This window comes from Balearica regulorum, chromosome 3 (genome assembly GCF_011004875.1).
Source record: "Balearica regulorum gibbericeps isolate bBalReg1 chromosome 3, bBalReg1.pri, whole genome shotgun sequence".
Lineage (NCBI taxonomy): Eukaryota > Metazoa > Chordata > Aves > Gruiformes > Gruidae > Balearica > Balearica regulorum.
This window is the reverse complement of record NC_046186.1, coordinates 46,433,639-46,459,340: the sequence shown is the minus strand read 5'-3', so window position 1 is coordinate 46,459,340 and position 25,702 is coordinate 46,433,639. Positions and strand designations below refer to the sequence as shown.

Genomic DNA, 25,702 nt, shown 5'->3' with positions numbered 1-25,702 from the left:
AAATAGGCTTTTGAGCAAGGTCAGACCAGGATGGCAAGAAAATTGCTTGTATGTGAGAGCACAGCAGGGACACCTGGAGCTCTGCCTAGGGATGGATTATGAGCCAGCTGAGAGTTTAGGAGGAGGATTAGCCAGCAGACAGACATGAAATAGCATTGTTGTGGGAGTGTGCTACAGACCCACTGATCAGCAATAAAGTAGATGAGGCCTTCTTCAGACAACTAGAAGCCTTATGTTCACTGTCTGTGGTCTTCCTGGGGATTTTACCACCCCAGTATCTGCTGGAGGGACAATACAGCAGGGCAGAAGCAATCCAAGAAGTTTCTGGAGTGCATTGGTGACAACTTCTTAGCACAGGTGATTGAGGAGCTGGTGAGGGTTGATGCTGCGCTGGATGTTGAACTTACAAAAAAGGAAGGACAGATTGGGGATGTGAATGCTGGGAGAAACCTTGGCTGCAGTGACCATGAGATGGTGAAGTTCGGGATACTGATGGAGGGAACAAGGCAAAAAGCTAGACCACAGCCCTGGGCTTCAGGAGAGCACTTTGGCCTCTTCAGGGATCTACTTGGAGAGCTGGTTGATTTTTAGGGTTCACATCTTCCAAGCTCAAGAACAGTCCATCCTGATGTGCAGGAAATCAAGAAAAGTGGCCCAAGGCCAGTGTGGATGAGAAAGAAACTCCTGACAAAACTCAAACATGAAAAGTCAACATACAGGAGGGTAAAGCAGGGACAGGAGACCCAGAAGGAATATAAAGGCACTGTCCAAGCACTCAGGAGTAGGATTAGGAAAGCCAAACCCCATGGGGGGGTGAATCTGGCAAGGGATGTAAAGGGCAACAAGAAGGACTTCCACAAGTTCAGCAGTGGCGAGAGGACAACTAGGGAAAATGATGGTTTTTTGCTGAATGGGGCAGGAAACCTGGTGACAAAGGACATGCAGAAAATTGAGCTACTCAATGTCCTCTTTGTCTTGGTCTCTGCTGGTAAGATATGCCCACAGGAATCCCAAGGTCCCTGTGACAAATGAGAAAGGTCAGAGCAAAGACTTAGCCTTATGCGTACCCTTACATAAAGGTATGCAACTTGTTTGGAGACACCCACGCATGCTGAAGGAGCTGGCCGACATCATTGCAGAGTCACTTAGGGTAATCCTTGAAAGACCACAGTGATCAGGGGAAGTTCCTGAGAACTGAAAGACAGCACATCACACAGACATCCCTATCTTCAAAAAGGACAAAAAATCATGTCTGTAACCTGATTCGCAGGAGCTCAGTTGAGGTTATAATGTTAAAATGAGGGGGGGAAATGTCAGAAGATGAGGAAGGCAATTTATCAACTTGTAGTTAAAGAAATATTCCTTGGTCACCCCAAGCTAAAATGCTGTGTTAGATATAATCCTAAAAAGTCAATTTAATAACTAACAGTAGCAAGGCCATTTTTTTGTGGTGGAATCTACCTTTCATGGGGGATTCTGCGCACCTTTTAAATCATCTCCTGCCACTTAGAAATCAGTGACACAGTAAGTTTTCAGAATGCCTATAAATTATATAGAAACAAGAAAAAGATATTGTACAATATGTTGTTGGAACTGTATGGGACTATTCCAAATGTATTTATTTTGTACCAAAGATAAAGATGTTACATATTTATGACACCTACCAAAAAATTATAAATGGTAAAAGTTCCACAAATTCTGTGTTTAAAAGTCTGTAGTTAAGTGGAAAGACCTTTTGCTAGAGAAGATACAACAAAGGTAGAGGAAAGACAAGGAAAAAAAATAAAAAATAAAACCAGGAGCAACTAAGTTTATACTGAGAATTAGAATAGTTGTAACAATAAAGATTGTAACAAGTCAGAGATGACAGAGGAGATGCAGCAAGAAGGGAACTGTAAGAGAAATGAAAATGAAGAATAAGAAAGATGATAGTATTTCAGAATGTATATGATAGTAGAGCCTTTTTTATGGATAGATTTAGAACACAAAAGGCTAAATGAAGGAAAGGCAGATAGAAAGAAAATTAAGAAAGTAGTTCCAATATAATGTCCTTACTGTAGCTTTTTACACAGAATTTCATGAACAGTACTAAAAATGAGATGGGACTGTATGCTGTAATATTCATTAGGGTGGGCACATCTTAAGTAAAAAATACATTTCCACATTAAAAGAAATACGAAAATTGAAATTATAGGACAGATGTCTTTAAAAAATAGTATTATTACAGATAGATAAATGAGCAAGTGCTAATTACAATAGTTAAAATGTCTGTAAACTAAATAGGAGTTATTACCCTTAAAAGATGGTATATCTAAATAGAAATATAATTAGATAAATAGCTATGTTAAATAGATTTCTTTAAATTAGATTCTGTGGAGGTTTTTTCAGAAATCCAATTTTTTGTTTAAACAGACATGATAAGTAATTTATTTGAGTGAATAATTAAATCAAAACTTAGCAGAGGCAGCAATTAATGGTACTCTATCAAGAGTTCAAAATATATCACATTACAGATTAGCTGGTGCGGCATTATAGATTTCTTTGTTGTTGTTATTAGTTAAAATTATCTGTTAAAATATTGTATGATATTGTGTAGCTTTTTTTTTCAGCAGAGTTTGCTGAATGTTTCTCTTGAAGATGTTTTAATGGTGACTCTTGCTGATGATTTTTTTTTTTTTTGGCATTTTTGACCACTTAAGCTTGAATGAAAATTCCTCTATTCTAGTGCACATTATTTAATTTTATATGATGAGTAAATGCAGTCTGCTTTTAACTTGTCAAGAATTTTCTATATATAAGGAAGGATATATAAAATGTCTCATTAGCATTATTTGTAGGCAGCTTAGTAATCCTTCAGTTTTCTGCAGTGTAAAAGATCTTCATACACATGCACATCAGTATTTCTTTTAAACACATGATGTACTAAAATGAATTAAAATAATTAGAAAATAAATTCAAATTCTCTTGTTGCCTTGGTAAGTGACACAGCCTGTTCAGCTTTTTCCATTCCCATGGTGTTTTTTAATATGTGAAAAGACTTTAATATGCAAAATACAAAAATCTGCTAAAATAAAAGCAAGATTTCTACATTAAACTTTTTAAGCTTTTATATAGGTCACCTTATAAAAATTCTTATTTCGTATACTTTATTGTTGTTGTTTTACTAGTTCTGGATAGTGATCTTCATAAGTTATTGTGATACTGGTGAGAGAAAAGGGAAATCACAGTTATACAGTCATGCTATCATTTAGAGCTGGTAATGAAGACATTCTGATTTTGCAGTGAGTTTTTTTTATCAAGAGCCACGTGTATTCTTTTCATTTATATTTTGCATGGAACTTTTCATTCTGTAATGGTAGGCACTGGAACTTTGAACTGTATCTTGGCAATTGGGGGGAAATCACAACACAATTTTATTATTCTATAAAATGAGACTAGACACTAGTGAGTTGACTTAGTCTAGGAGATGGTTCTATTTAATGATGTGCAAGGGATGATGTTTTTAACATAAATAGGTGCAGTCAGCGCTCCTTGGGGAGAAGTGTTGAAACCTCATTAGAAACTGGGTTTTGTAAAATACTTGGAGGAGGTTTCATGCTGAACTTAAGGGAGAAAATGAATGGGTATATTGATCTGTTGATCCATATCCCTAGCTGTTCATTTTCAGTAGAAGTAATACCCCGGTCAAGAACTGGATGCCACGTAAAAGAACATGTCATAAGGATTTAACTGGGTGAAGCCAAACAATGTCTTTAAGCTAAAAAAAAAAAGTATATATACTTGTTTCTGTAACTACATAATTAGTATCGACATTAAATAAATTCATTCATTCATCTTCATTTTTTTGAAAGATGTGATTCAAAGTGGGTGACAAAACCTAGCCCTTCTGTTCTCGAGGAAAGATGTTAAGTAAAACTGCTGAATTCAAGCATTTGGATGATCAGCACTCTAATGACAAGATGGAAAGATACCTGAAAGAGCCAGTGTGCTTCCCCAAAAAGATGAATACGCCATTTTGGAGTTGTCATAGAGAATGTTAGTTTGAAAGACACATTTTCCAGTAGCAAAAGTTAGCACAGGCGTCTTACTGTTCAAGGCAGAAGAAGGGTGTTTCAAGGGATTTCGAGTACCTGATTATAAATTTTCATGAATGATATTATACACTTTTGTTACATGTATATGTGGCGCATTTTTTCTATCTCCTCTAAGTGAAAATACAAGTTCTACTAGTGTCTAGTTATGTGTCTCTGATATAACAGGAAAGTACTAGTTCTCATAGGTATGTTCAATAATAACATGCTTTTCAGTGCGTTGGTGATGCACTAACTTTCAGACAGATTACAACCTGGAATATGCAACACTTGGAGAATGTAAGCACTTCCTGTTGTGAATTTTAAACAGAGTCTTAGGTGAAAATGTTTGATTCTTTCATACTTTAAGAAAATTCTGGGGAGGTAACCTAGCTAGAGACATTTGCTTTCTCCTTTCTTGTGTATTTTTTTATCATTTAAAAGCTTTGGTTTCAGGAGAGCAGCAGCAGACGCTTTCAGCACTAGGGCTATATACACCAGAGCTAGCTTTGAACTGCAGAGTACAGATCTAATTACACAGCTTGTAGCTGTGGAACCGCTTCTCTCTATTCTAAATTACTTTTCCTAACCTATTTGCATAATTTAATGCACAGAGATTTTGCCACTGAAATATAATATTCTCTGACACAGTTAGGACAGACTAAATTAACCCTCCTAAGACTATATTGTTGTCTCACAACATATTTGGTAAATGCTTACCAACTTCTTTGGGGGAAAAACATTCAACGAGGTGTTATGTCAGTTTTTAGCTAGAGCTGGTTCTTTACAAACATATTTGGTGATGTACAGAGATTACAAGTAAACATTAGCCTTAATAAGATTGGGCACCTCTAATCAGCTAATAAAGCAGACTATTTTTTTTATTCAGACTTGGTGCCTGTCTACCTCTCGCTGAGAAGTTCTTTTTATTGTCAGCAATTTGTGCAATCATTTTAAATTTAAAAATTTGGTCAGCTGTTGATATGCGATCATGAAATACACAAAAGTCAATGAATTCAAGTGCACATGATTAGTTTAAAAACAGTGGGAGGTAAAATTCCTAAAGAAAACATGCTATGCATCTGAAAATTAGGTATCTTTCTATAAAAACTGTGGAAAGGCTTCTGGGTAGAGGGCTGTTCTACAATGCATGTTTCTTAGTTATTGTTTGCATAATAAAGTCTTATGTCTTTCTGAATGAGTGATTGCTGTGATGTCAGACATTGTCTTCATATAAAAAAGCCATATAAAAAGTGTTAAGAGAATATCAATGTGTTCTTTGACCAGCAAATATTCTGAGAGTTTTTATGCATTAGACCTTTATTTCTTTTAGTTCATTTAGTGCAAGAGATTTTAGATGTTAAAGAAGTAGTTCTGTGTCAGGACACATCTTCATTGCAGAAGATTAAAATCGTGTGATCTGTACAATAGAGAATGATGGAGAAAGAAGAGATGGTCTGTTATGTAGGACAAAGAGACACTTCACTGAAAATTTAGATTTTTGGGGTTTTTTCCTCTGCCTCTGACAGTTTATGTCTGATGCTACAGAACCTGAAGCTTCTGAAATAAACATCTTCAGAAGTACATACTAATCAGGGCTTCTAAATTTTGAGTTATGACATAGGAAGCGTTGATCTGATGATTAAGAGTACTGGGTGCTCATGGCTTGAATGGAGTTAATAGGAGCTCTCCTTTGATTTTATCAAGTCATATATAGTAAGTAGTACGATCTCACATCTTAAGTTCCACACTCAGATAGTGAATACACTTAACCTTGGTTTCACTTGCAAAATGGGAATATGAAGAAACAATGTTGTATACATTTTTTTCCTTGGGATTATGTAATCCTGACTTCTTGTCATGATTAACCTCACAGGAAATCCCAGTATGGAATTGTTAATTCTTGAGAGCAGGGTTTGATCAGAGTATGCTAGATAAAACAAGATGAAAACTAGATCTTGATCGTGTTTTGATGTAACAAGGAAGATTAAATACAAACTGTGTTTGTTAAAGACTGGCTTCCCAATTTAACCCAGTTGTTTGAGTTTTTTAATTTCTCCTGCCTAACTACTATTCCTAATGATGCACTTGAACCATCTTCCAGTCCCCTCACTGAGAAACAGGTTGCTTGTTTTTCAGTTCTTGTGGAAAACCCAGCATGGAATTGTACTTGTCCTGTTTAGTTTCAGCTGCATCAGGGCAGAAGCTTAGAAATCATAACTGAAGTTTTATCAAGTTCTGAAAGCAGAAACATAAGCTCTTTAAATATTAACCCCTCAGTTTACTGGGTGAATGGAGTAAAAAAGAATGTTGATGCTCTTTATGGCTACAGTTTATTTTTATATGTAGTATTGGATGTCAGAGAGAAGTTTTCAATATTATTAATTTATTGCAATTTATTGAGTATAATGGTTAAAATAAAAGATAAAGGAAGCTTGGAGCTTCAAATGTAATGTGATTCCAGTCCATCTGTCTGACAGTTCTTGAAGTATCTAAACTGAGTGCCTCCTAGTATCAAAGTTCCTAAGGTTCCCAAGTAGTTGTTTTTAGGTAAAAGGCTCCAACTCTTTTTTCCAGCACTGTTGACATTCTCAGCAGCATGAAAAAAATATGAAAATGTTTCTCATAAACATTTTGATTAGTGGTTTCATGGCTTTTGAATGTTCTCTCAGTGATCCTCCTGTTACAGTGGTAATATTCTTGTGGGCTTTTAACTGTGAGCATTGCACAGTAGTTCTTTATTTTTTCTCGTCTTCAATTCCCTGCCAGTACCCTGGACTGTATAATTTTATTTCTACCAAGAATTCAATTTTTCTAGGAAATTTCAATTTATTTATTTTATGGTCTTATTTCTTAAGGCATTTTGGTCTTTTCTGTTACCTCTCATAGCTGTGCTTTTAATACCTGCATTTCTCGAGCTCCTGTGTATCTTATCTAGCATCTCAAGTAGATGACTGCAGGTGTGTCCAAGTCTGTACAACTATTACATCTTCCACAGTGCTACATAATATTTTTTGCCATTTTTTTAGATTAATCCTCAAGTTTGTCACCATTTCAAATAAAATCAAGGTGCTAGACTTTGAAAAAGGATTCAGATTCTTTTCTACTGAGACAAACTGATTTTTGAGTCATGTGTTCTAAAGTATGTTAATTGAAAGGAAGGTATTGCAAAAGTAATGCTATGTAGTCATTTTAGAAATGTTCAGCGGCCAAGATTCGGTTATACAATATACTTATATTTATATGTTTGTATAATATTCTATAGCAAAGTGTCAGCTATTAGATTTTATTTTCCTACAGAGGTTCCTATTAAGTTGAATTTCTAATATTTCTGTATCACTAGTAAAAGTTACATATGAAAGTTACAGCTTCATCTCCCAATATACTGCTTTTAGCACAGTCTCATCTGCTTTCAAGGTGAGGTAGAATTAAGGGCAGGGAAGAAACCTGAAGAATAACAACAAATTTTCTTCTAACTCTTCAAAACAATATTCCCTTATCTTTCTGGTGTTGCTTATCATTGTCTTAGCAGGAGTAGGACATCGTAGTCACAGTTGACTTCAGAGTGTCATTTCCTAAAGACTCTGTCTGATTATGACTGGAACTAAGAGGAATTTTCCTCACACAGTTTCAGGAATGGGCTCTATACAAGCATTGCAGTTTCTGTTCATTTGTATAATAATTAAAAGGAAGATTCTTCAATTAAGGGCCTGTTTTCTGCTATTGTCTCTTCTGTGACTAGTAGTCTGTGCCCTGCTTTGTGTAACTATACTGACTTATGGTTTTACCCATTCTCATTTCCCAGTACAGCTTTTTTATTAATTATTTTTTTTTTTTTTTTAGGGCGCTATAGCATTACACCTAATTTTTTTTTTTTTTTTTTTTTTTTTTACTGTAGCTTGTTTAGTTTGAAGTTACCTCCTAACATAACTCTTTCTCTGTAGCTTGTTTAGACAAGCCATAAAGAATTATACTCTGGTTAAGAGGTTTATTGGATATAGATACGCACTTGTGTGCAGATTTGCTTGCTATTTTATTTTACTGTTTTTATTAGTTCCTTTCAAACCTTAAAAGCATTCCTGCTTGCAGCTGCTCCTTTAGGTTTCTCCTCTTAGCCATATAACTCCTTCCTACTTCAAAAAATTCAGTCAAACCACACTTCATTTGGTCTTTAGTTAGGAATTTATAAAGGTCAGGAGAACCAGTAAGATACTTATCAATATTATGTCAAAGCATGCAAAAATATATTAGTCTAATATGTTAGAACTTTATTAATATTAATGCTGCATAAACACCATTGTCAAAGTTGCCTTTTTAGATTTAAGATGTAGGTGGCAATTTCAAAATTAATGCAGGACTGAAATCAAATAGAATCTAGAAGATTAAATATAGTGTAAAACTAGTCAACAAACCTATTTTGTGGTTAAATCATAATATGCCTTAGTGCATATGTGACTCCCTTTTTTTTTTTTTTTTTTTTTTTTTTAAGGAATCAACACGTCAAATGTTTTTACACTTCCTAATTCAGGAGTTTCAAAATTACCTGGATAAAAAGGACCATTCCTATTTCACTTTAATGCCTCATGCTGTATTTCCTCAGTTTCTCAACTTTCAGAAGTTACTTATTTTCACAGAATTTAGCTATTATTCACCAAAGAATCAAGTTTTAATATGACTCTATTTGAAAAGGAAACAAACTAGTAAACTATAAAATCAAGTTGATTTTAAAAGTGATTTTTTTCAGTCAAACCTGTTGACAGAGTTTGTAAGTGAGAATTCACTGGAGAAGACATAGTACGTCTGTTAATAAAAGGAAGCTGCTGTTTTGAGTACTTACGTATTTTTATTCAGGCTTTCTATAGAAAAAAATTACAAAAAAATAAATATGCAAGTAATGCTTAAGCAATTAATGAAGACAGAAGGGACATACACTGAACTTTATGTTGTAGTCCTCTTGCTTTTGGAAGAAATTTTAAAAAGATTTTGCCAATATGTTGGTTTTAAGTTAGAGGATATTGGTATGTTGCTGTAACATGTATCTGAGAATATTTCTACTTAGATGAAAGCTAATAATTGTAGGAGTCACAGTGTTACTAAATTGATGATGAAAGAATGTATCAAATAAGCTAAAACACATAATGAGGGATTGCTCCCACTAAGCAAATAGTAATGCACACATTGTTTCTCTTTTTAGCCCTTCTCTGTGTTGACACCTGAATTAATTTTCTTTTTTTTAATTGTGAATTTGTATAAATTATAAATTCATAACTATTATGACTACTTTTGTATAAAATTGTATGTGCATTACACATTTACAATTAAATTATGAATTTCCAAATTAAGAACAGAGGCAGTAGCTTGTTTAATTATACCCTAAATACTTCTACTTTGTTAATAGTTTTTCACTTAAAGTAATGCAATTATACACTGCAAGTTGATACAATGATGCTGCTGCCAAAAGGCCAAAATTAAACCCGCCATTCTCTGGAATTTGACATACCAGTCTTAAAATTCAACTGAAACTACCTTAAAACAGAACTATAACTCTATGGTTACATTTTTAATTAAAATTAGATGGATTTGCAAAACGGTGTTTGCCGTTTACTCAAGAGCCAGGCACTCAAGCTTTTCCATATGTGCATTTTAAGAACACAGAAATTGTGATACTTTGACCAAACTGAACAGTTGTCTGACCAAGTATGTGGGGTCAATTTAAGCAAACCCTAGACAATACAAAGTGCTTAGCGGGACAATATAGTGTTTTCTATAGTGTACCTTTTCCAGCAGTATGTGGTTAACAGACATTCAGAACTGTTATTACAATGGCATTAAGTGGTATTTAATCACTTTTCCCTTTCTACACCAATCAGGGGGCTTACTGCCATGATTCATCTTAAATATGCCTTGCAGTGAATCTTAATTTAATATGTTAGACATACATATCTAAAGGGATGCGTATTAATATCTCATTGCTGTCTCTTGGTTCAAATACCATATGTGATGGTAATAAGCATAGTCAAGTGACAGTGGGGTTGGATGGGTGATACCCAACTGTATTTCCAAAGCCTACTGCAGACATGGGCACAAATAATTTTTGATTACCACTCAACTCTTCGCTGATATTTTCAGGGAAATGTGTTTCTAAGATATCTTACTGAGTGATAGTATGTGGTTTAAAACCCATAATCATATCTGTTAGTTTAAAACTCATGTTCCCATATGTGTTTTGCATTTTTTGGTGCTTAATTTCATTCTTCTCTTTGTTTGTCCAGTGGTTTGGGACTGCAGTATCCTCCTGAGGTTCTTTATAGTCAGTTTTTATTTCAGCTGTCTCACATAGTCATACCATTAGAAAACTTATTGCCTCACTATTTGCTTTCCAGATCATTTAGGATGTGTCAGATAACATAAATCTTTACATCAATGGTAATCTCCCTACTTTGTGAAAGTGAACTATTTTTTGCCAACAAATATCTTGCTATCTTTTGAAGACTAAAGAATTAAAAAAGAGAACCTTCTCAAAAAGTCTTTGAAAATATTAAATACAGTATAGGCAGGATCGTCCTTTAATTTCCCTAAAGCAACATTAGTATGTCATGTATTAACTTTTTGTTGTTGTTGTTCCTATAGGGGATATTTTGTAATTAAAGTGTTTTCATTGTTTGATTAAGACTTTTGTTATGTCTCATCAGTCCTGTTTCTTTCTATCTTAAGGTGATGGTGTTTGTTCATGCTAGAAATGCCACAGTACGAACTGCTATGGGTCTTCGAGAAAAAGCAAAAAACAATGGTCATATTTGTCACTTTTTGTCACCCCAAGGATCAGATTATGGGCAAGCTGAAAAACAGGTAAGTAATTAATTTAAATTGGCAGTCTTTACAATCCTAGAATTGGTGTTTTTATGAGACAGTCCAAGATGGGAATAGCTGAAGCATTTTTGAGCTTCCGGGAAGATATATTTTGCTCTGAAGAAAAGCATGGAATTGCTGAAATGAATAGAGAAAAGAGTAATGGTGAAGGAAGAGAAAGTGCTGTTACTTTTCATTTTTTAAACAAAAGCTGATGATGGGTTGTGGTTTATGCAACTTGTATTTAGAGGTCAATATTGATAAAGTCTAACAGGCCATGCTTTGTCTAGTGGAGTTCACTTTTGAAAGAAAGATATGATATCCTTTTAATCTGAGAGTCCCATGATGTGCTTTCTCTGTATTTTTAATGGTTCTTGGGAAGAGTTAAAGAACTCAGTGGTGTAGATAGGCCCCAAAACTACCTTCCCAGACTGAAAGCTATTTGGTACATGCATGGAACCCTGCAGTGCTGCACTGTATCTAGGTGAATTTCTGATATGTGAGATAGGTGAGGATTCATAATTTATATTTATCGTTAAATTAGTGAAGTCACTAGGTTAAAATTCATTTATATATCTGAAATTGTTTGATTTCTGAAGTCCATCATAGCATTGGAGAGGAGGTTATTTATCAAAAAAGAATTGGACAAGTTAAAGGAGGATGATTTGGTGATCACTGATCACAGCAGTCTTCATGTATTCTGCAGTTCAGGAAGTCCCTAAACCACCAGTTGCCACAGAAGACTGTCTTAAAGTATTAATTTGACCTAGCCTGTAAGTTTACTACCTTTCCAAAACCATCTGACTTTCCTTATGAATCAACTAATGGTGGGCAATCAAAAAATAATCAGTTTGAGTCAAAAGTGGGAAAGCCATTTGATTCTCACAAGGGTTTAGCCCTCTTAATCTGATCTTTAAAAATATGTATATGGCTCATAAATTACTGGTATTTTGAGCAGTGGCTGAGTACTTTCCAGCTGAAACTGTGTACATTTTTATGCATTCTAACAGGTCTGTCTTTGTATGAATTGTGTTAGTTGACCTTCCAAATTTGTTTTCTAATATATAACATGCAGAAGTAACTTGCAACAACTTCTTTTAATCTATTCAAGCAATGTGCCAGTATTTCTGTTGAGAGGATATTTCCAAAACAATTCTTAATTCAGTGTTACATGTGACATTTACATTTGGTGATATTAATTGAGGTCTAAAGATTAGAGTTAACGTTGTTAATAATTCCTTGAAAAATAATGTTCTTTCTTTCTCCCCAACTAAATAGCAGAACATAAAGGAGATACTTATTCACTGTAGAAAGTTTAATGTATGTATAAGACCTTCTCTCACTGGCAAATTTATTGATAAACTCTTAAATATTTGGGAGGCCCCTGTGAGGCTTTTAGATTCTGTGTCTGTCTTTAGGTGTTATAAATACATTATTTTATACCTCTGAAGAGAAAGTGAAGGGATTCATTCAGACTTATTGATTATGAATGGAGCATAGATGTTACAGTTGGAAAATTCAAATTTCTGAAATGTAGAGAAAATTCTATTTTAGAGAAGATTTTTTTAAAATCGGAATCAAGTATGTTCTTTCTGTTGAGACGCTTCTGAGAGCTATAATAAATATTTTTTAGACTATGCAAATTTGAAAGTTTATGCCCTTATATTTCATAAAATAGCATATTAAAAAGCCCCTCTTTTTCTAATGGATTTTAGTATCTGCTGCATTATAAAAATAACATCAAACCTGAACCTGGAGATCCCAAGTTTCTACTCTAACACTGGTAATTAATGCTGAACTTCATCTCATTAGATTTCTTAGAGCAAAATCTGAAAGTCTTAGTTTATTAAAAATAATATAATTTTTTTAGTGCTAATACAGAAAAAATATGTTAAGCTATTGAAAGTACCAGTGCTTATTTAGACACTCAAAATTATTGCTAAAGAAATTAGGAAAAATGATGTGCTTGTTTCAGCAGCACATACTATGTGAGGTATCTGTCAAAGTATTTGTCCATCTCACTCTCTATTTCATTGAAAACTACTGCTGTATGTTTAGTTCTCCTCCTTATTCTGGGATTAAATGAATCAGAAAGCATATTTTTATGTTGATGGGAACTACAAGAATGTCCCAGAGAAAAGTAAAGTTCTAAACCGATTTAGAATACAGGTTATTGCTTCCTGTTTTGGAGACTGATTTAAGTAGCATTTGTAGTACAGATTAAGAGAGCGGTAGATAAGATGGCCTATAGGTTGGTTGGCTGCGTATCTGAAATAACTTCTTTTTCTAAGGATATTTATGCATCACACTGAAATCTAGGGGATACTGACTAAAATATCAGATTTCTCTACTCGTTCTTCTGCCCCTTACATCCCTACCCTAGCACACACAGATTTGTTATGAATCCCAGCATCTCTTCTAAATCAAATTTTGAATTGGTTGAGAGTTGTAGTTCCAAATGTTGATCTGTGCAAAAGATTGTAGAAAACCTGACTTTGCTTTAGAAGATTTACTTTACAGAAGTTTTCTAACATTTGTAATAAAGCAAACTGGCCTTCGCTGTAATGAAAGCCAATTAAGTCTTCTCTTATATTTCATGGGAATCTTTGATCCTTTTGACTACTTTCTGCATTATTATGACAGCAAAAATACTTCTTTTGCCTAGAAGGTTTAGGGACTTGTATGTTATAAAAAGTAATTGAAGAATCACGAGTGGTATTGTGAAGAACCATTTTGCATACTGTAATACAGCTAGAGAGTATAGTTCTCATTATACTATCTCAGATTCTTAGGAAGGTAAACTTAATAATAATAATTAAAATAAGTGAAAGATTCCCAACAAAATTCCACTAAATTAAGTGGTTATTTTGATGCTCAATAAATTTCACTGGGAAGTCCCTGAAACATTTAAAAACTGTCACCACAAAAAGTGTAGTCATTGTATGAAAGATATGATTATTCTCCATTGGAAATACCTGAGTCTTTTATTTCAATATTTTATTTTTTAAATGTAATGAGTAGACATTATGGCAAGAAGTCTTTAAACACAGAATAATATGAAGCATGTAACTGTTGGCTGCTTTTCTTTCTCAAGTTGTCAGTGTCTTTTACATTAAGTAATATCAAATTAGTGATACTAGTAAGGAGAGATTCTCTTTTATTTTTTTTCTTTTATTATGAAAAGCACATTTGATATTAGGGTATTTTTTTAATAAACTCATTGTCTATTCCTTAAAGTAGTTGTCTTACCATCTTTAGATCATATGCTACCTGCCAAAATAATGCATTCAGTCAGCTATCTGTTCGCAGTAACGCTTTTCCATGAGGTAATGAACTGTTGATTGCCAGGATTTGCTCTGCTATAGTATCATGGTTTTGGTTAGGCTCTTTCCTGGCTGTTCTTCAGCTTGAACAGGAAATCCTAGACTCATAGTACTGTAAAAGACATTTTAAAATGTGTACTAGTCTACACTACATCAAAAGGAAGAATCAGCTGTGTTTATGGCATTTCTTACTGCTTCAGAAAGTAATGTGTAATATGAAAATGTTTTGATGTGATATAATACTTACTACTTATGGGTATAGCAGGCAGATTAGATCTCTGAAACAATGCATCTTATGTACCACATTGGAAAGGACAGATAAGGAAGAGGGAGAGAGTGAGTAGTGCTCTCTGTTAGTAAGATCTTTGGCTGTGCAGACCTCCACAGTGAAAGTGGACATGTGCAGCTCCTGTCTGGTTCAAGATCGGAGGAGGAAGTAACAGACAGGGACGTTGTGATTGAGGTATGTTATGGGCCACCTGTCTATGGGGAGCTAGTGGATGTGACTTACTAGGAGCTACTGGCAGAAGTCTCCTGCTGGAAGGCCTTCATTTTCATGGGAGATTTAAACCATCTAGGAGGTTCCTGGAGTGTGTGGAAGATAACTTCCTGACAAGTTGGTGAGGTACCCAACTAGGGAAGGCGGCCCCACTGGACCTGTTGTTTGTGAACAGAGAAGGACTTGTGGGTGATGTGATAATTGGAGTCCCTCTTGGGAAGTTTTCAGTTCTCAGAGAAGTAAGGAGGGGGGTCTGTGGAACTGCCACCTTGGACTTCTGGAGGCAGACTTTGGCCTGTTTAGGAGACTGGTTGATGAAGTCTCTTGGGAGGCCGTTCTGAAGGGCAAAGGAGTCCAGGAAGGCTGGATATCCTTCAAGAATAAAATCTTAAAGGCACAGGAGCAGGCTGTCCCCATGTGCCAAAAGACAAGCCAGTGGGGAAGAAGACCAGACTGACTGAACAGAGAGCTTTGGCTGGAATTCAGGAAAAAAAAGAGTTTACGACCTTTGGAAGAAGGGGCAGGCAACACAGGAGGACTACAAGGATGTCGTGAGGTTATGCAGGGAGAAAATTAGAAGGGCCAAAGCCCAACTAGAATTTAATCTCGCTACTGTCGTAAAAGACAGTAAAAAATGTTTCTATAAATACATTAGTATCAAAAGGAGGCCTAAGGAGAATCTCCATGCTTTATTGAATCCAGGGGCACACATAGTGATAAAGGATGAGGAAAAGGCTGAGGTACTTAATGCCGCCTTTGCCTCAGTCTTTAATAGTAAAACCAGTTGTTCTCTGGGTACCCAGCCCCCTTAGCTGGGAGACAGGGATTAGGCGCAGACTGAAGCCCTCATAATCCAAGGGGAAATGATTAGCGACCTGCTACACCACTTAGACACACACAAGTCTATGGGGCTGGATGGGATCCACCCAAGGGTACTGAGGGAGCTGGCAGAAGTGCTCACCGAGCCACTTTCCATCATTGATCAGCAGTCCTGGCTAACCAGGGAGGTCTCAGTTGACTGGAGGTTAGCAAATATGACACCCATCTACAATAAGGGCTGGCTGGAGAACCCAGGGAACAATAGGCCAATCAGTCTGACCATGGTGCTGGGGAGGGTTATGGAGCAGATCATCTTGAGTGCCATCACACAGCACATACAGGACAACCATGTGATCAGGCCAAGTCAGCATGGATTTATGAAAGGCAAGTCCTCCTTGACTAACCTGATCTCCTTCTATGACAAGGTCACCCATCTAGTGGATGAGGGAAATGCTGTGGATGTTGTCTACTTGGACTTCAGTAAAGCTTTTGACATCATTTCCTACAGCATTCTCCTGGAGAAACTGGCTGCTCACAGCTTGGATGGGTACACTCTGCTGGGTAAAAAACTGGCTGGGTGACTAGGCCCAAAAAGTTGTGATGGGTAGAGTTAAATCCAGTTGGCTGTCGGTCACAAGTGGTGTTTTCCAGAGCTCATTATTGGGGCTAGTTCTCTTTAATATCTTTATCAATCATCTGTATGAGGTTCAAAAAGGCTAAGTGCCAGGTCCTACACTTGGGTCATAATAACCCCATGCAACGCCACAGGCTTGGGGAAGAGTGGCTGGAAAGCTAAAGTGGAAAAGGACCTGGGGGTATTGGTTGACAGCTGGCTGAATATGAGCCAGCAGTGTGCCCAGGTGGCCAAGAAGGCCAATAGCATCCTGGCTTGTATCAGAAATAGTGTGGCCAGCAGGACTAGGGCAGTGATTGTCCCTTTGTACTCAGCACTGGTGAGGCCACAGCTTGAATACTGTGTTCAGTTTTGGGCCCCTCAAAGACAGACATTGAGGTGCTGGAGCATGTCCAAAGAAGGGAAACAAAGTGATGAAGGGTCTAGAGCACAAGTTTTATGAGGATCAACTGAGGGATCTGCAGTTGTTTAATCTGTGGAAAAGGAGGTTGAGGTGAGACCTTATTGTTCTCTGCAACTACCTGAAAGGAGGCTGTAGAGAGGTGGGGGTTCAGCCTCTTCTCCCGAGTAACAAGTGATAGGACAAGAGGAAATGGCCTCAAGTTGCACCAGGGGAGGTTTATATCGGGTGTTAGGAAAAATTTCTTCACCAAAAGGGTTATCAAGCATTGGAACAGGCTGCCCAGGGAAGTGGTTGAGTCACCATCCCTGGAGGTATTAAAAGACGTGTAGATGTGGTGCTTAGGGACATGGTTTAGTGGTGGACTTGGCAGTTTTAGGTTAACAATTGGACTTGATGATCTTAAAGGTCTTTTCCAACCAAAATGATTCTATGATTCTGTTATTCTATCTTCTGGGATAATAGCATTATTCGGGCAGCCCATGAGGTTCATAGGCTGTATTAGAGACAGCTTTTGAATCCAGCCAGGCCCCTGCTTGGCTTGGCTTGCTGCTCATGCAGGGAAGAACTGGAGGCAACTGAATGGCAGGTTTGGTTGCAGTGATTAAACTCAGTATTCAGAGGAAGACTGTGATGGTAAACAGCGAGAGTTAGGACTGTGGTCTTTAGGAGAACAATCTTTGGCTTATTCAGAGAATTGCATGGTAGAATCCCCTGGGAGGCTTTGATGAAGTAGAAAAATCTCTATGCTTTTACACTGAAGAAATGGCTTAAATAGGAAAGAGTTCACCTTCACTGAAAGCAGTGATGACTTAGCATCATGATGCAGGAAGTGGGAAAGAAATTGGGAGAGAGGTAACAAAAATGAATATATTTCAGTTGTAAGCTTAGCTTTAAATGCTATTAATACAAAATGTGAATTTTGTGAATATTGTCACTGTATACATTCATGTGAAAAGTACTTGTTATTCTAAGCAAATTCCCATGGGAATTTGAACTCTTATGTGGGGAAGCTACGCTTTTCTTTTAACATGAAACTGTAAGCATCATCCTTTTTCAGGAAACACTGTAGATAGAAGTTCCATATGACTTGAATGGTATACACACTTCCAAGTGTTCTTAGATCTTACAAAGGAACTTGAAGCATGAAAGTGTAATGTGAGAAATTTGGAATCTTTCCCAATAGAATTTGAAAAGTTCTTAAGAATTAGTGCCTAGGAAGAGTGCAAAAAATGAAGCTGGTAATGATTGTCTTGGAAAGCAAGACCAAGTAGTATTACTTTTAATAACAGAACAAATTTATAACCAGGGACTGCTAAGAAGGAAGAGGTGTGAAGACCGTAGCAATGAATGAGAGAGAATTGTGTTCTCCAGCAGAGCTCATATAATGTTCATGTGGTTGCCCAGTCTTACAATGACTATCAAGAGACAGAATAATTCATTAACTTCTTCCAGTGATCAGTACTTGTGATATGCACATTTTACATTAATGCAAATTCACATTATTTTACTTCTTATGCATGTAAATATGATCTAGGTCTTGGGGAAAAATATTAGTTATTATTGTTGTTGTTATTATTATTATACAAATTATATACTCCTGTGTACTTAAGGGCTTCTTCACTGACACACATAAATAAATTATTAATGGGAATAATAAAAATAGTGTGAAGGCCTACTCATACTGAAGTCTGTGGCAAAATATCACCAATAACTTTTCCCTATGTACTTCCATTTGTCCTCTTTTGGGATCCATTCAACAAAGTTAAATTATTTTAATTTTAGGTACCATAAAAACTAGACATTTCGTTGAGTCAGTGTCTGTTACCTGATAAATATTATCTACAAAAGGAGTTTTTAAGATATAAAGGAAATCTAATACTTGTTCTCTGTTCATAGGAAACTTGTTGCTGTTTAAAATGAAAATGCACATCATGTATTGAAATGAATATGTCACAACATATATCTTTAAGGTGTATTTTTATTTATATACAGTTATCACAATAAGGATACTAATCAAATAAGATATATGTTCTGCCCAGGCAGCTACTCTGCATAAACAATCATCAATAATCATCAAATTAATAATATGCTAGCAACATTTTGCTGAGCAATTAAGGCTAACATATTAAGACCTATGAGTACACCAAAGATTTCATTAATTAGAGCATGGGGGGGTGGGGGTGGTGTTATTAAAACTATTACTGTTCAGTCTAAATTTTCTTTTTCTTTCTTAGCAGTAAATATTTCTAACAGAAGTGACTGTAGTAATAACAGTAATGTACATGCATCTTCCCACAGGGTTTTATAATCACATGTTTTGTTATAGGAACTTTGTGCACTGAAATTTGTAAAGATTTCAAAGTGTAACAGATAAAGACACAAGCCACAATGAAGTCACTGAATATAAAGAGATTATTTTTTTCCCTGAACTTTCTGCTCCCCCTCCAGTAAACCCATCCTGTAATTAAACACCTAATGCTGAAATAGCACTATCTGAAGCACATGCAATACACATCTACATTCAGGTAACCTGAAAGTGTAGGAATTTTCTCCTCCACTGCTAATTCTAATACTGGAGAAATTTACTGGCTAAGGTAAGAACTTCAGGACCATGTAGGTGTGCAGACAGAGCCTACGTATATAGGCCTAAGTGACTGTCACCAGGAATTATAACTGTTCAGTTTTCTACCATTAAAACTGTCATGAAAAAACATTGTTATTGCAGCCAAGTGTGGTTCTGAACAGAACAAGTCAGAGTTGTAGAAACATTCTAGAAGCGCACTAATGGATTCATAGTTTTTGTGGACAAGAAGGACCAGCTGTTGTGAAATGTTTATAATGTGATGTAGAGAATTGAGCAAGGCCTGAATTTCTGTTTGAGCTCCAGCAACGATTTCTAATGTATATAGCCTTGATGTGTGTTGTTCTTCATGACTGAATTGGCCTGCTTTAGACCTACTGCTCCAGACCTAGGATCTCATGCTGGTTCTCTTCACTAATTTAATTTTTTTCACTGTGAAAGTTCTTCTTCATTTATATAATAACAAATTGTTATTAGGAGTAGGTCATGCTACTCAGTAGTTTGTTTAATGGCAAATTTCTGGTGGCCAGGAGAATATACTGGGAAGAACATTGATACATACTCTTCCTTAAGCATTTAGTTCAGAGACACTACTGCTCTAGACAGACTTTGTCTGACCTGGGACAGCAGTTCTTATACCTTAGACTATAAATCTGATACATCTTATGCAATAAATTGAGCATTAACATGATAGAACATGTGACTTGTAAGAGCTTTTCAGGGTTCTTTTTAAAATCCATTCTCAAAACTTGACGTAGGTTTTTGTTCCCAGATATCTCAAAGCTCAGCCTGTAGGTGAGCCAAATGGCACTGTGGAACTGACCTGTCCTTGCAAGCATTTACCATTCCTTCAGAGTGCTTCATGTTTCCACACTATGCTTTTAATCAGCATGAACACATTTGGTCACCAGTACAAAAGTGAAGCATCCATGGGTCAAATTGGATCTCTGAAAAACCTCATTAGACATTCTGTCAAGTCAAAGTTTCTATATACAATTAATTTCTTTGATCTTCATTGCCTAATTTTAATCTCCTTAATAAGTGAAATTCATTTTATGTACTACTAAAGTCCCAGTGTCATACCATATAAATGAAATTTCTGACAGAAGTCTAACTGTGTTATATCAGTGCTGTGTGATGCAGAGTGATTAATTTAAGCTTCGTAATGATAATATTATGTTTGTCTGACAAGATCTAGCTTGTATAAAGGGATGTTTACTGGCACAGTTCCCAAAATTATCAGACTGCAGGCCATTTAGTCTTGCCATTTCATTTGACATGAAATTTAGCAATACCTGGCAGAGAATAATCTTGATAATGTAATACAATCCTTATTTTTTATTCTCTATACAGTGTTCACTGTAATGGATGAAGATGTTTAGAAACATCTGAAATCCAGAGTATGACTTACAAGAAATAGTAATGCCCAAATCATGCATGTTCTAATCTAGACACAGCAACTGTAAGTGAAGGCTACTTGGACACATAGGAGGAACTGAAAAATAGAATAGTTATAAGCATTGTATTCTTTGCTGGCCTTTAAAATTTGAAAGCAATTTTACTAATCCTCTTAATTATCTGTCAAATGTTTTTAAATTATTAGAAATTAATTTTTAGAGAACATTCATCAAATATTTGATGTGTAATCATTTGTTTGACATTTAATTATTTCAGAGCAAATCCTCATTTTATTTTTGTTTTACTAATAACATATCTAATATTTGATATGCCATTAAAAAAAACTATAAAAATAAAATGAGGATATGTATTCAAATACATTAGGCTATATTAAATGTCAAACATACATTGAAGTTCCCTATTTGTTTTATAATTACTATATTTTTTTACTTTTGAAAAATATTTGCTAATTATCTCTCAGAGAATGGAATGAAGCTCTTTGTATTTCTTTCATGGGATATTTTATTCAGTAGTCCTGCTTAAAGGTCAGAGACAGAATTCATGAGATGATGTGGTCCTAAGAATTGACAAGTTAAAGAAAAATGTGTTCTATATAGGGTGATCCTACTGTTTTAATGAATCCTGAGCCATGGAATTTAGTGTTGAGAGGGATTTCGGTGGACATTTAGGTTTTGGAGAAGTCTATTTACAGAGAAATGTATTGTGAACAGTAGAAAAACATTGCCTTCAGGTTTTTTTAGGAGTATTCCTATTTATTAGAGTTAACATAAGCATTAACTGTTGTAAACTGAAATAAAAAGTTGACAGAAACAGTAAACAATTTATTTCTGCTTTTGCTTTTCCTGACCTTTAAAAAGGAAAAACTTTTGAAGTTTAATGTATATTTCTGTTGTTATTATTACAGTCACTTTTTTGTCTCACTCTAGAAATTGTATTTGCATGGCTTTAGATTTGTAGTTCTATTTTCTGTTTCTAGTTCTGTGTACTCCTTTACATTGCATACAGTCTACTGGAATTTTCGAGTGTTTTTATTATGAATCAGAAAATATAAAATATATGGTATAGTTTGAATTCTGTTATCAACTGTCTTTCTGAAAACCAGTCTCCAATCCGAGGATTTCAGATTTGTTGGTTTTTCTCTTGTGCTCTGATAGTTACAGCCCTGAGGTAACAAGTAACAGTCTTTTGCTATCCTGTGAAAAATAAAATGGACTTTTTTTTTCCCCTTAATCTATGGGCTTGATCATATATTCTGTTTTATCTATCATGAGCTTCAACTTGCTATGCAACAATGCTTAGTATTATCCTATTTACACTGGAAAGCTGTGTCATGAATATTTGTTCTATTTCTAGAAGCTGTGCTATGTTAGTAATGGGAATCCTAGAAGCAAAATGGGTTAGCAAACCTTTTTCTAGAATGATCTCTGAGGTTGCAAATACAGCTGACAGGGGTGCTGATGTTTTTCTGCAAGGAACTACAAAAGGACGTTTTATGCTTTTGTACACAACTTTTCAGCAGTTTCAGAGTTTTCAGGTTAAAAATCAGTAATGGATTTCATCACTGTAAATGTAAGATTAGATGCCTTTTCTTACTAATCCTCCATAGAAATGCTCTGATAAACTGTAGGATAATGTGTTGCCTATAGCATCCCCTTTCATTGTTGACAAAATTTCCTATTAAATACTAAATGTGCTTAGTAAGATGATTTGTAACTGCTGTCATATTTATAATACGATTAAGCTTCTTTCCTTAAATGAAGTCTATCGCACTCTCCTGCAAGGTAGTGCAGTATTTGCATTCAGTCAATTCAGATCTTAAGGTAAATACATTTTTTTAAAATGTCTTCTCTATTTGTGCTGGTAAATATAGAAACTGAAATTCGAACTTGTATTGTTTAAATGAATGTTTTTAATTGTTAATTTGATTTAAATCTAAGGGGGGGGGTTATGTCTTTGATTAAAATACAGTGAAACTTCTTTCTCTCTGAGATATGGGAACAGTATTAGGCTAATAGAGGTTCCTTGATGTCAGGCTATGACATTACTTACTATAATGAGTAGCTCTAACAAGTTATTTGGTTGATTCAGCAGTCACAGAAGTTTGCACACTCTGTAGCAGCATATGTGTATTTTTTTCCTTAAAATTGGCGTAAATGTAGATATTACTGTAAAACTTATTTCAATATAAATAAGTGAATGTATTAAAAGTGTAATATATTTAACCATTTTCCTATGCATTCTTAGCTATATCTTACATGAGAATTTGTGATCTCCTTGTCTTTCCTGAAGTTTTAACCTCATTCAGGGGCACTGACAGAGAGAAAAGCCATGCAACATTCTTTTTCCCTTGGTCTGTGAAAATCACTTTCAGTTAGCTGCTAGAATGTTTTAACATGTAATCTAGGTCAAAAGGAAGAAATTTACTCTGTCTTTTCACAGTAGTTATTAATTGATAGCTTCCCTGGGAAAGATGATTTCAACTTGAAATCTCATTGTTACATAAAGTATATACGGATATCGAATAACTATGCTACTAATAAACACATTTCAAAAGAAAGCTTCAAAGCTATTTGGAAGGGAAAAACAAAATAATAAAAAACCCCAGTATGATTGTTTTCATATTCACAAGTTTGGGAAGCAGGACTGCACTCTCTATTTCAGCAACACAGCCTGCTACCCACTTTTGATTTTTGCCAGTGCTTGCTTTCACCATGTGTGATGAAGTTCAGGTATATATTAAAAATACGTAAGATTTCTTAAGAGGATAAACCTCCCTTTTCTTCATATTTTCTTCTGTCATTTAGCAGATTCAAAGGCTGGTAATACCTGGTCACTTATGAACACTCCAACAAGAAGAAATTATAAGATAAATTAAAGTCAGCATAGGTGCTCTCTGCCCTAGCACCTCGTCAGCCCTCCCTCAAAGAGCATGGTTGGCTCGGCTGTTTTCAGCTGCTTTCGTGCCCTAGGGATTGTCCCAGGCAAGAAATTAAAAAAGAAATGTTTAATTTACCAACGACTCCTAGATCTTGCATTCCTTTTCCAAGATGTGCCAATTAGTTCTTGGCTGCAATGCCTAATCTTGTGCAATATGTTCACAGTGAGACTGTAGACAATAATCATATTTTTCAGGCACCTTTTTATAGGATGCACCAAAGCATACTGGCAAATAGTTCTGGTCACATGCAATTTAAGTAGTTTAGTATGGAAACCATATGTTGACTAGCATAGTTCTTAAAGAGATCCTATCTCCTTAGGAATTCATTTGTCAGGAAATAGTGTAGCTACAGTAGTTATTAGTAATGAAGAGTAATGATTGAAAAGTTAATGAGAATTTGTGGTTTTTCTGCATTGTGCACTGATAGTGAATGCTGCGTGTTGATGATCAGTTGTACTTTGTATTTCATGGTAATTATTCTCAGACAGACTTGATATCGTTCAGTGATTGATGTTCTTTATGTGAACTAAAGAGTAAATTTTCCAAGGTACAGTGAATTGTATTGGATTTTAGGGGTTTTTTCGTACCATCGCAATTGACTTATAAAGCATCATTGCAGAAGTCTCAAAGTACTGTTCTTTGGTGTTGCAAATGAAGGAGATAATGGAGTTTTTTAAGTGGTTTGTCGTTGCTTTAAAGATGCAGACCATCACAGAACACCCTTTGTCGTTACCTTTCCTGAAATAAAATTCAGAACAAAACCTGTAGTTCACAGTTACCCTGTGGAATAAATCTATGTGCTTTCTTCTAGGGTTGCTTGGTGTTTTTCCTTCAGAATATCACTATTAACTGATGATCTTTCTTTTGCTCCCTGAGGATTCATGTGATTTTATTTATTTATATTGTAAAACAATAAGTGTATAGGATATATTTGGACTGTGAATTTTTTAAAATTGAAGTTTTTTACCTGTCGTAATTAAAAAAATACATGTTCATAAAAACCTAATTTGATAGAAAACCACTGCAATATGGGAAACTATCTCAGGCTGTCTCTTTAAAAACATGATTAGAATAAGTGCAATTCAATAAATTCACCTGTTGTATGAAATATTCTGTTCACTTACCTATTGATACATTTCCTCCTGTTGAACCCAGACCATGGCAAACACTAGATTTTTGTTTCTTCCCAAGGTACATTTAGATGCTTGATTCAATTTTTCATTTAGAAAACATGATTTTCTTAACAGATGGAGAAAAATATTACATTTCGCTTCCGTTCATATTCTTAATTTCACTTATTTTCAAAATAAGAAAGCTTTCCAAATGCAGTTTAGTTTGATTATGGTTTGATGGAATTGTTTAGCTATGTATGCTCACTGTTGCACTTGTCATCCACTTTCCACTTCCAACTCCCCCAAATACCATGATTTAGGCAAATTTGGTTGGGCTTTTAAACTATTCCTTTAGTTTATTTGCACAATATGTAGAGTAGATCAGAACTGGACAGAAGCATTTTTGTGCTGAAGCTTGCATCTAGTTAAAATTAATTGTGTAATAATGAGTAAAATGAGTGGACAGTTTTAAGAATTTTAAATAACAGAGCAATTAGAAGCAACCATTAAGAATGAGTGAATTGAGTTTGATCCACAGTCTGTTAATACCACATACTGAGAGCCAGTGGTGCTTTGGAGAAAACAAAACAGGTTAAAAAGTAATTCAGCATACTTTCAGAAAGTTGTGCAGATTTTTTTCCAGAGAACTGCCAAATATTTATTGCTGTATATTTCTTTTTCTGGTTTAAGTTGTATTGTCACTGGTTTTTAGTATATCCTTGTGTTTAATATTGTCAACATTTCTCCATAGTATGAGGCCAGAAGATGTGGAAGCTTTGATATCTACAACATTTAGTTTTATCTTCTGGTTGTTTTGAATTCATCTTAAGCTTCTTTGAATTGGAATTTCAAAAGTCAACCAAGATTCAGAGGAATCCCTGCTTATTGGAAACCATTGTCCAGGAGAAAAGCATTGTGTTGTATAAAACCACAAACCAAACAACTATGCTTTAGGATTTACAGATACCATTGTGTGTCACCCTTATCACAGCAAAATTATAATTTTACATAAATTTGCCAAATCTCTTTTGAACAACCTAATTATTGCAGAAACT

The 25,702-nt window shown here is 35.3% G+C and overlaps 1 protein-coding gene across 2 annotated transcripts in view; it reads left to right on the top strand.

Annotated features, from left to right (window-relative positions):
- Positions 1 to 25,702, top strand: part of ASCC3 (activating signal cointegrator 1 complex subunit 3) — a 283,293-nt gene that overhangs the window by 133,163 nt on the left and 124,428 nt on the right. For both annotated transcript variants that reach the window (XM_075747786.1, XM_075747788.1), the window contains exon 14: positions 10,785 to 10,919. In XM_075747786.1, coding sequence (XP_075603901.1) covers positions 10,785 to 10,919 — 135 coding nt within the window. The remainder of the gene's footprint in view (positions 1 to 10,784; positions 10,920 to 25,702) is intronic.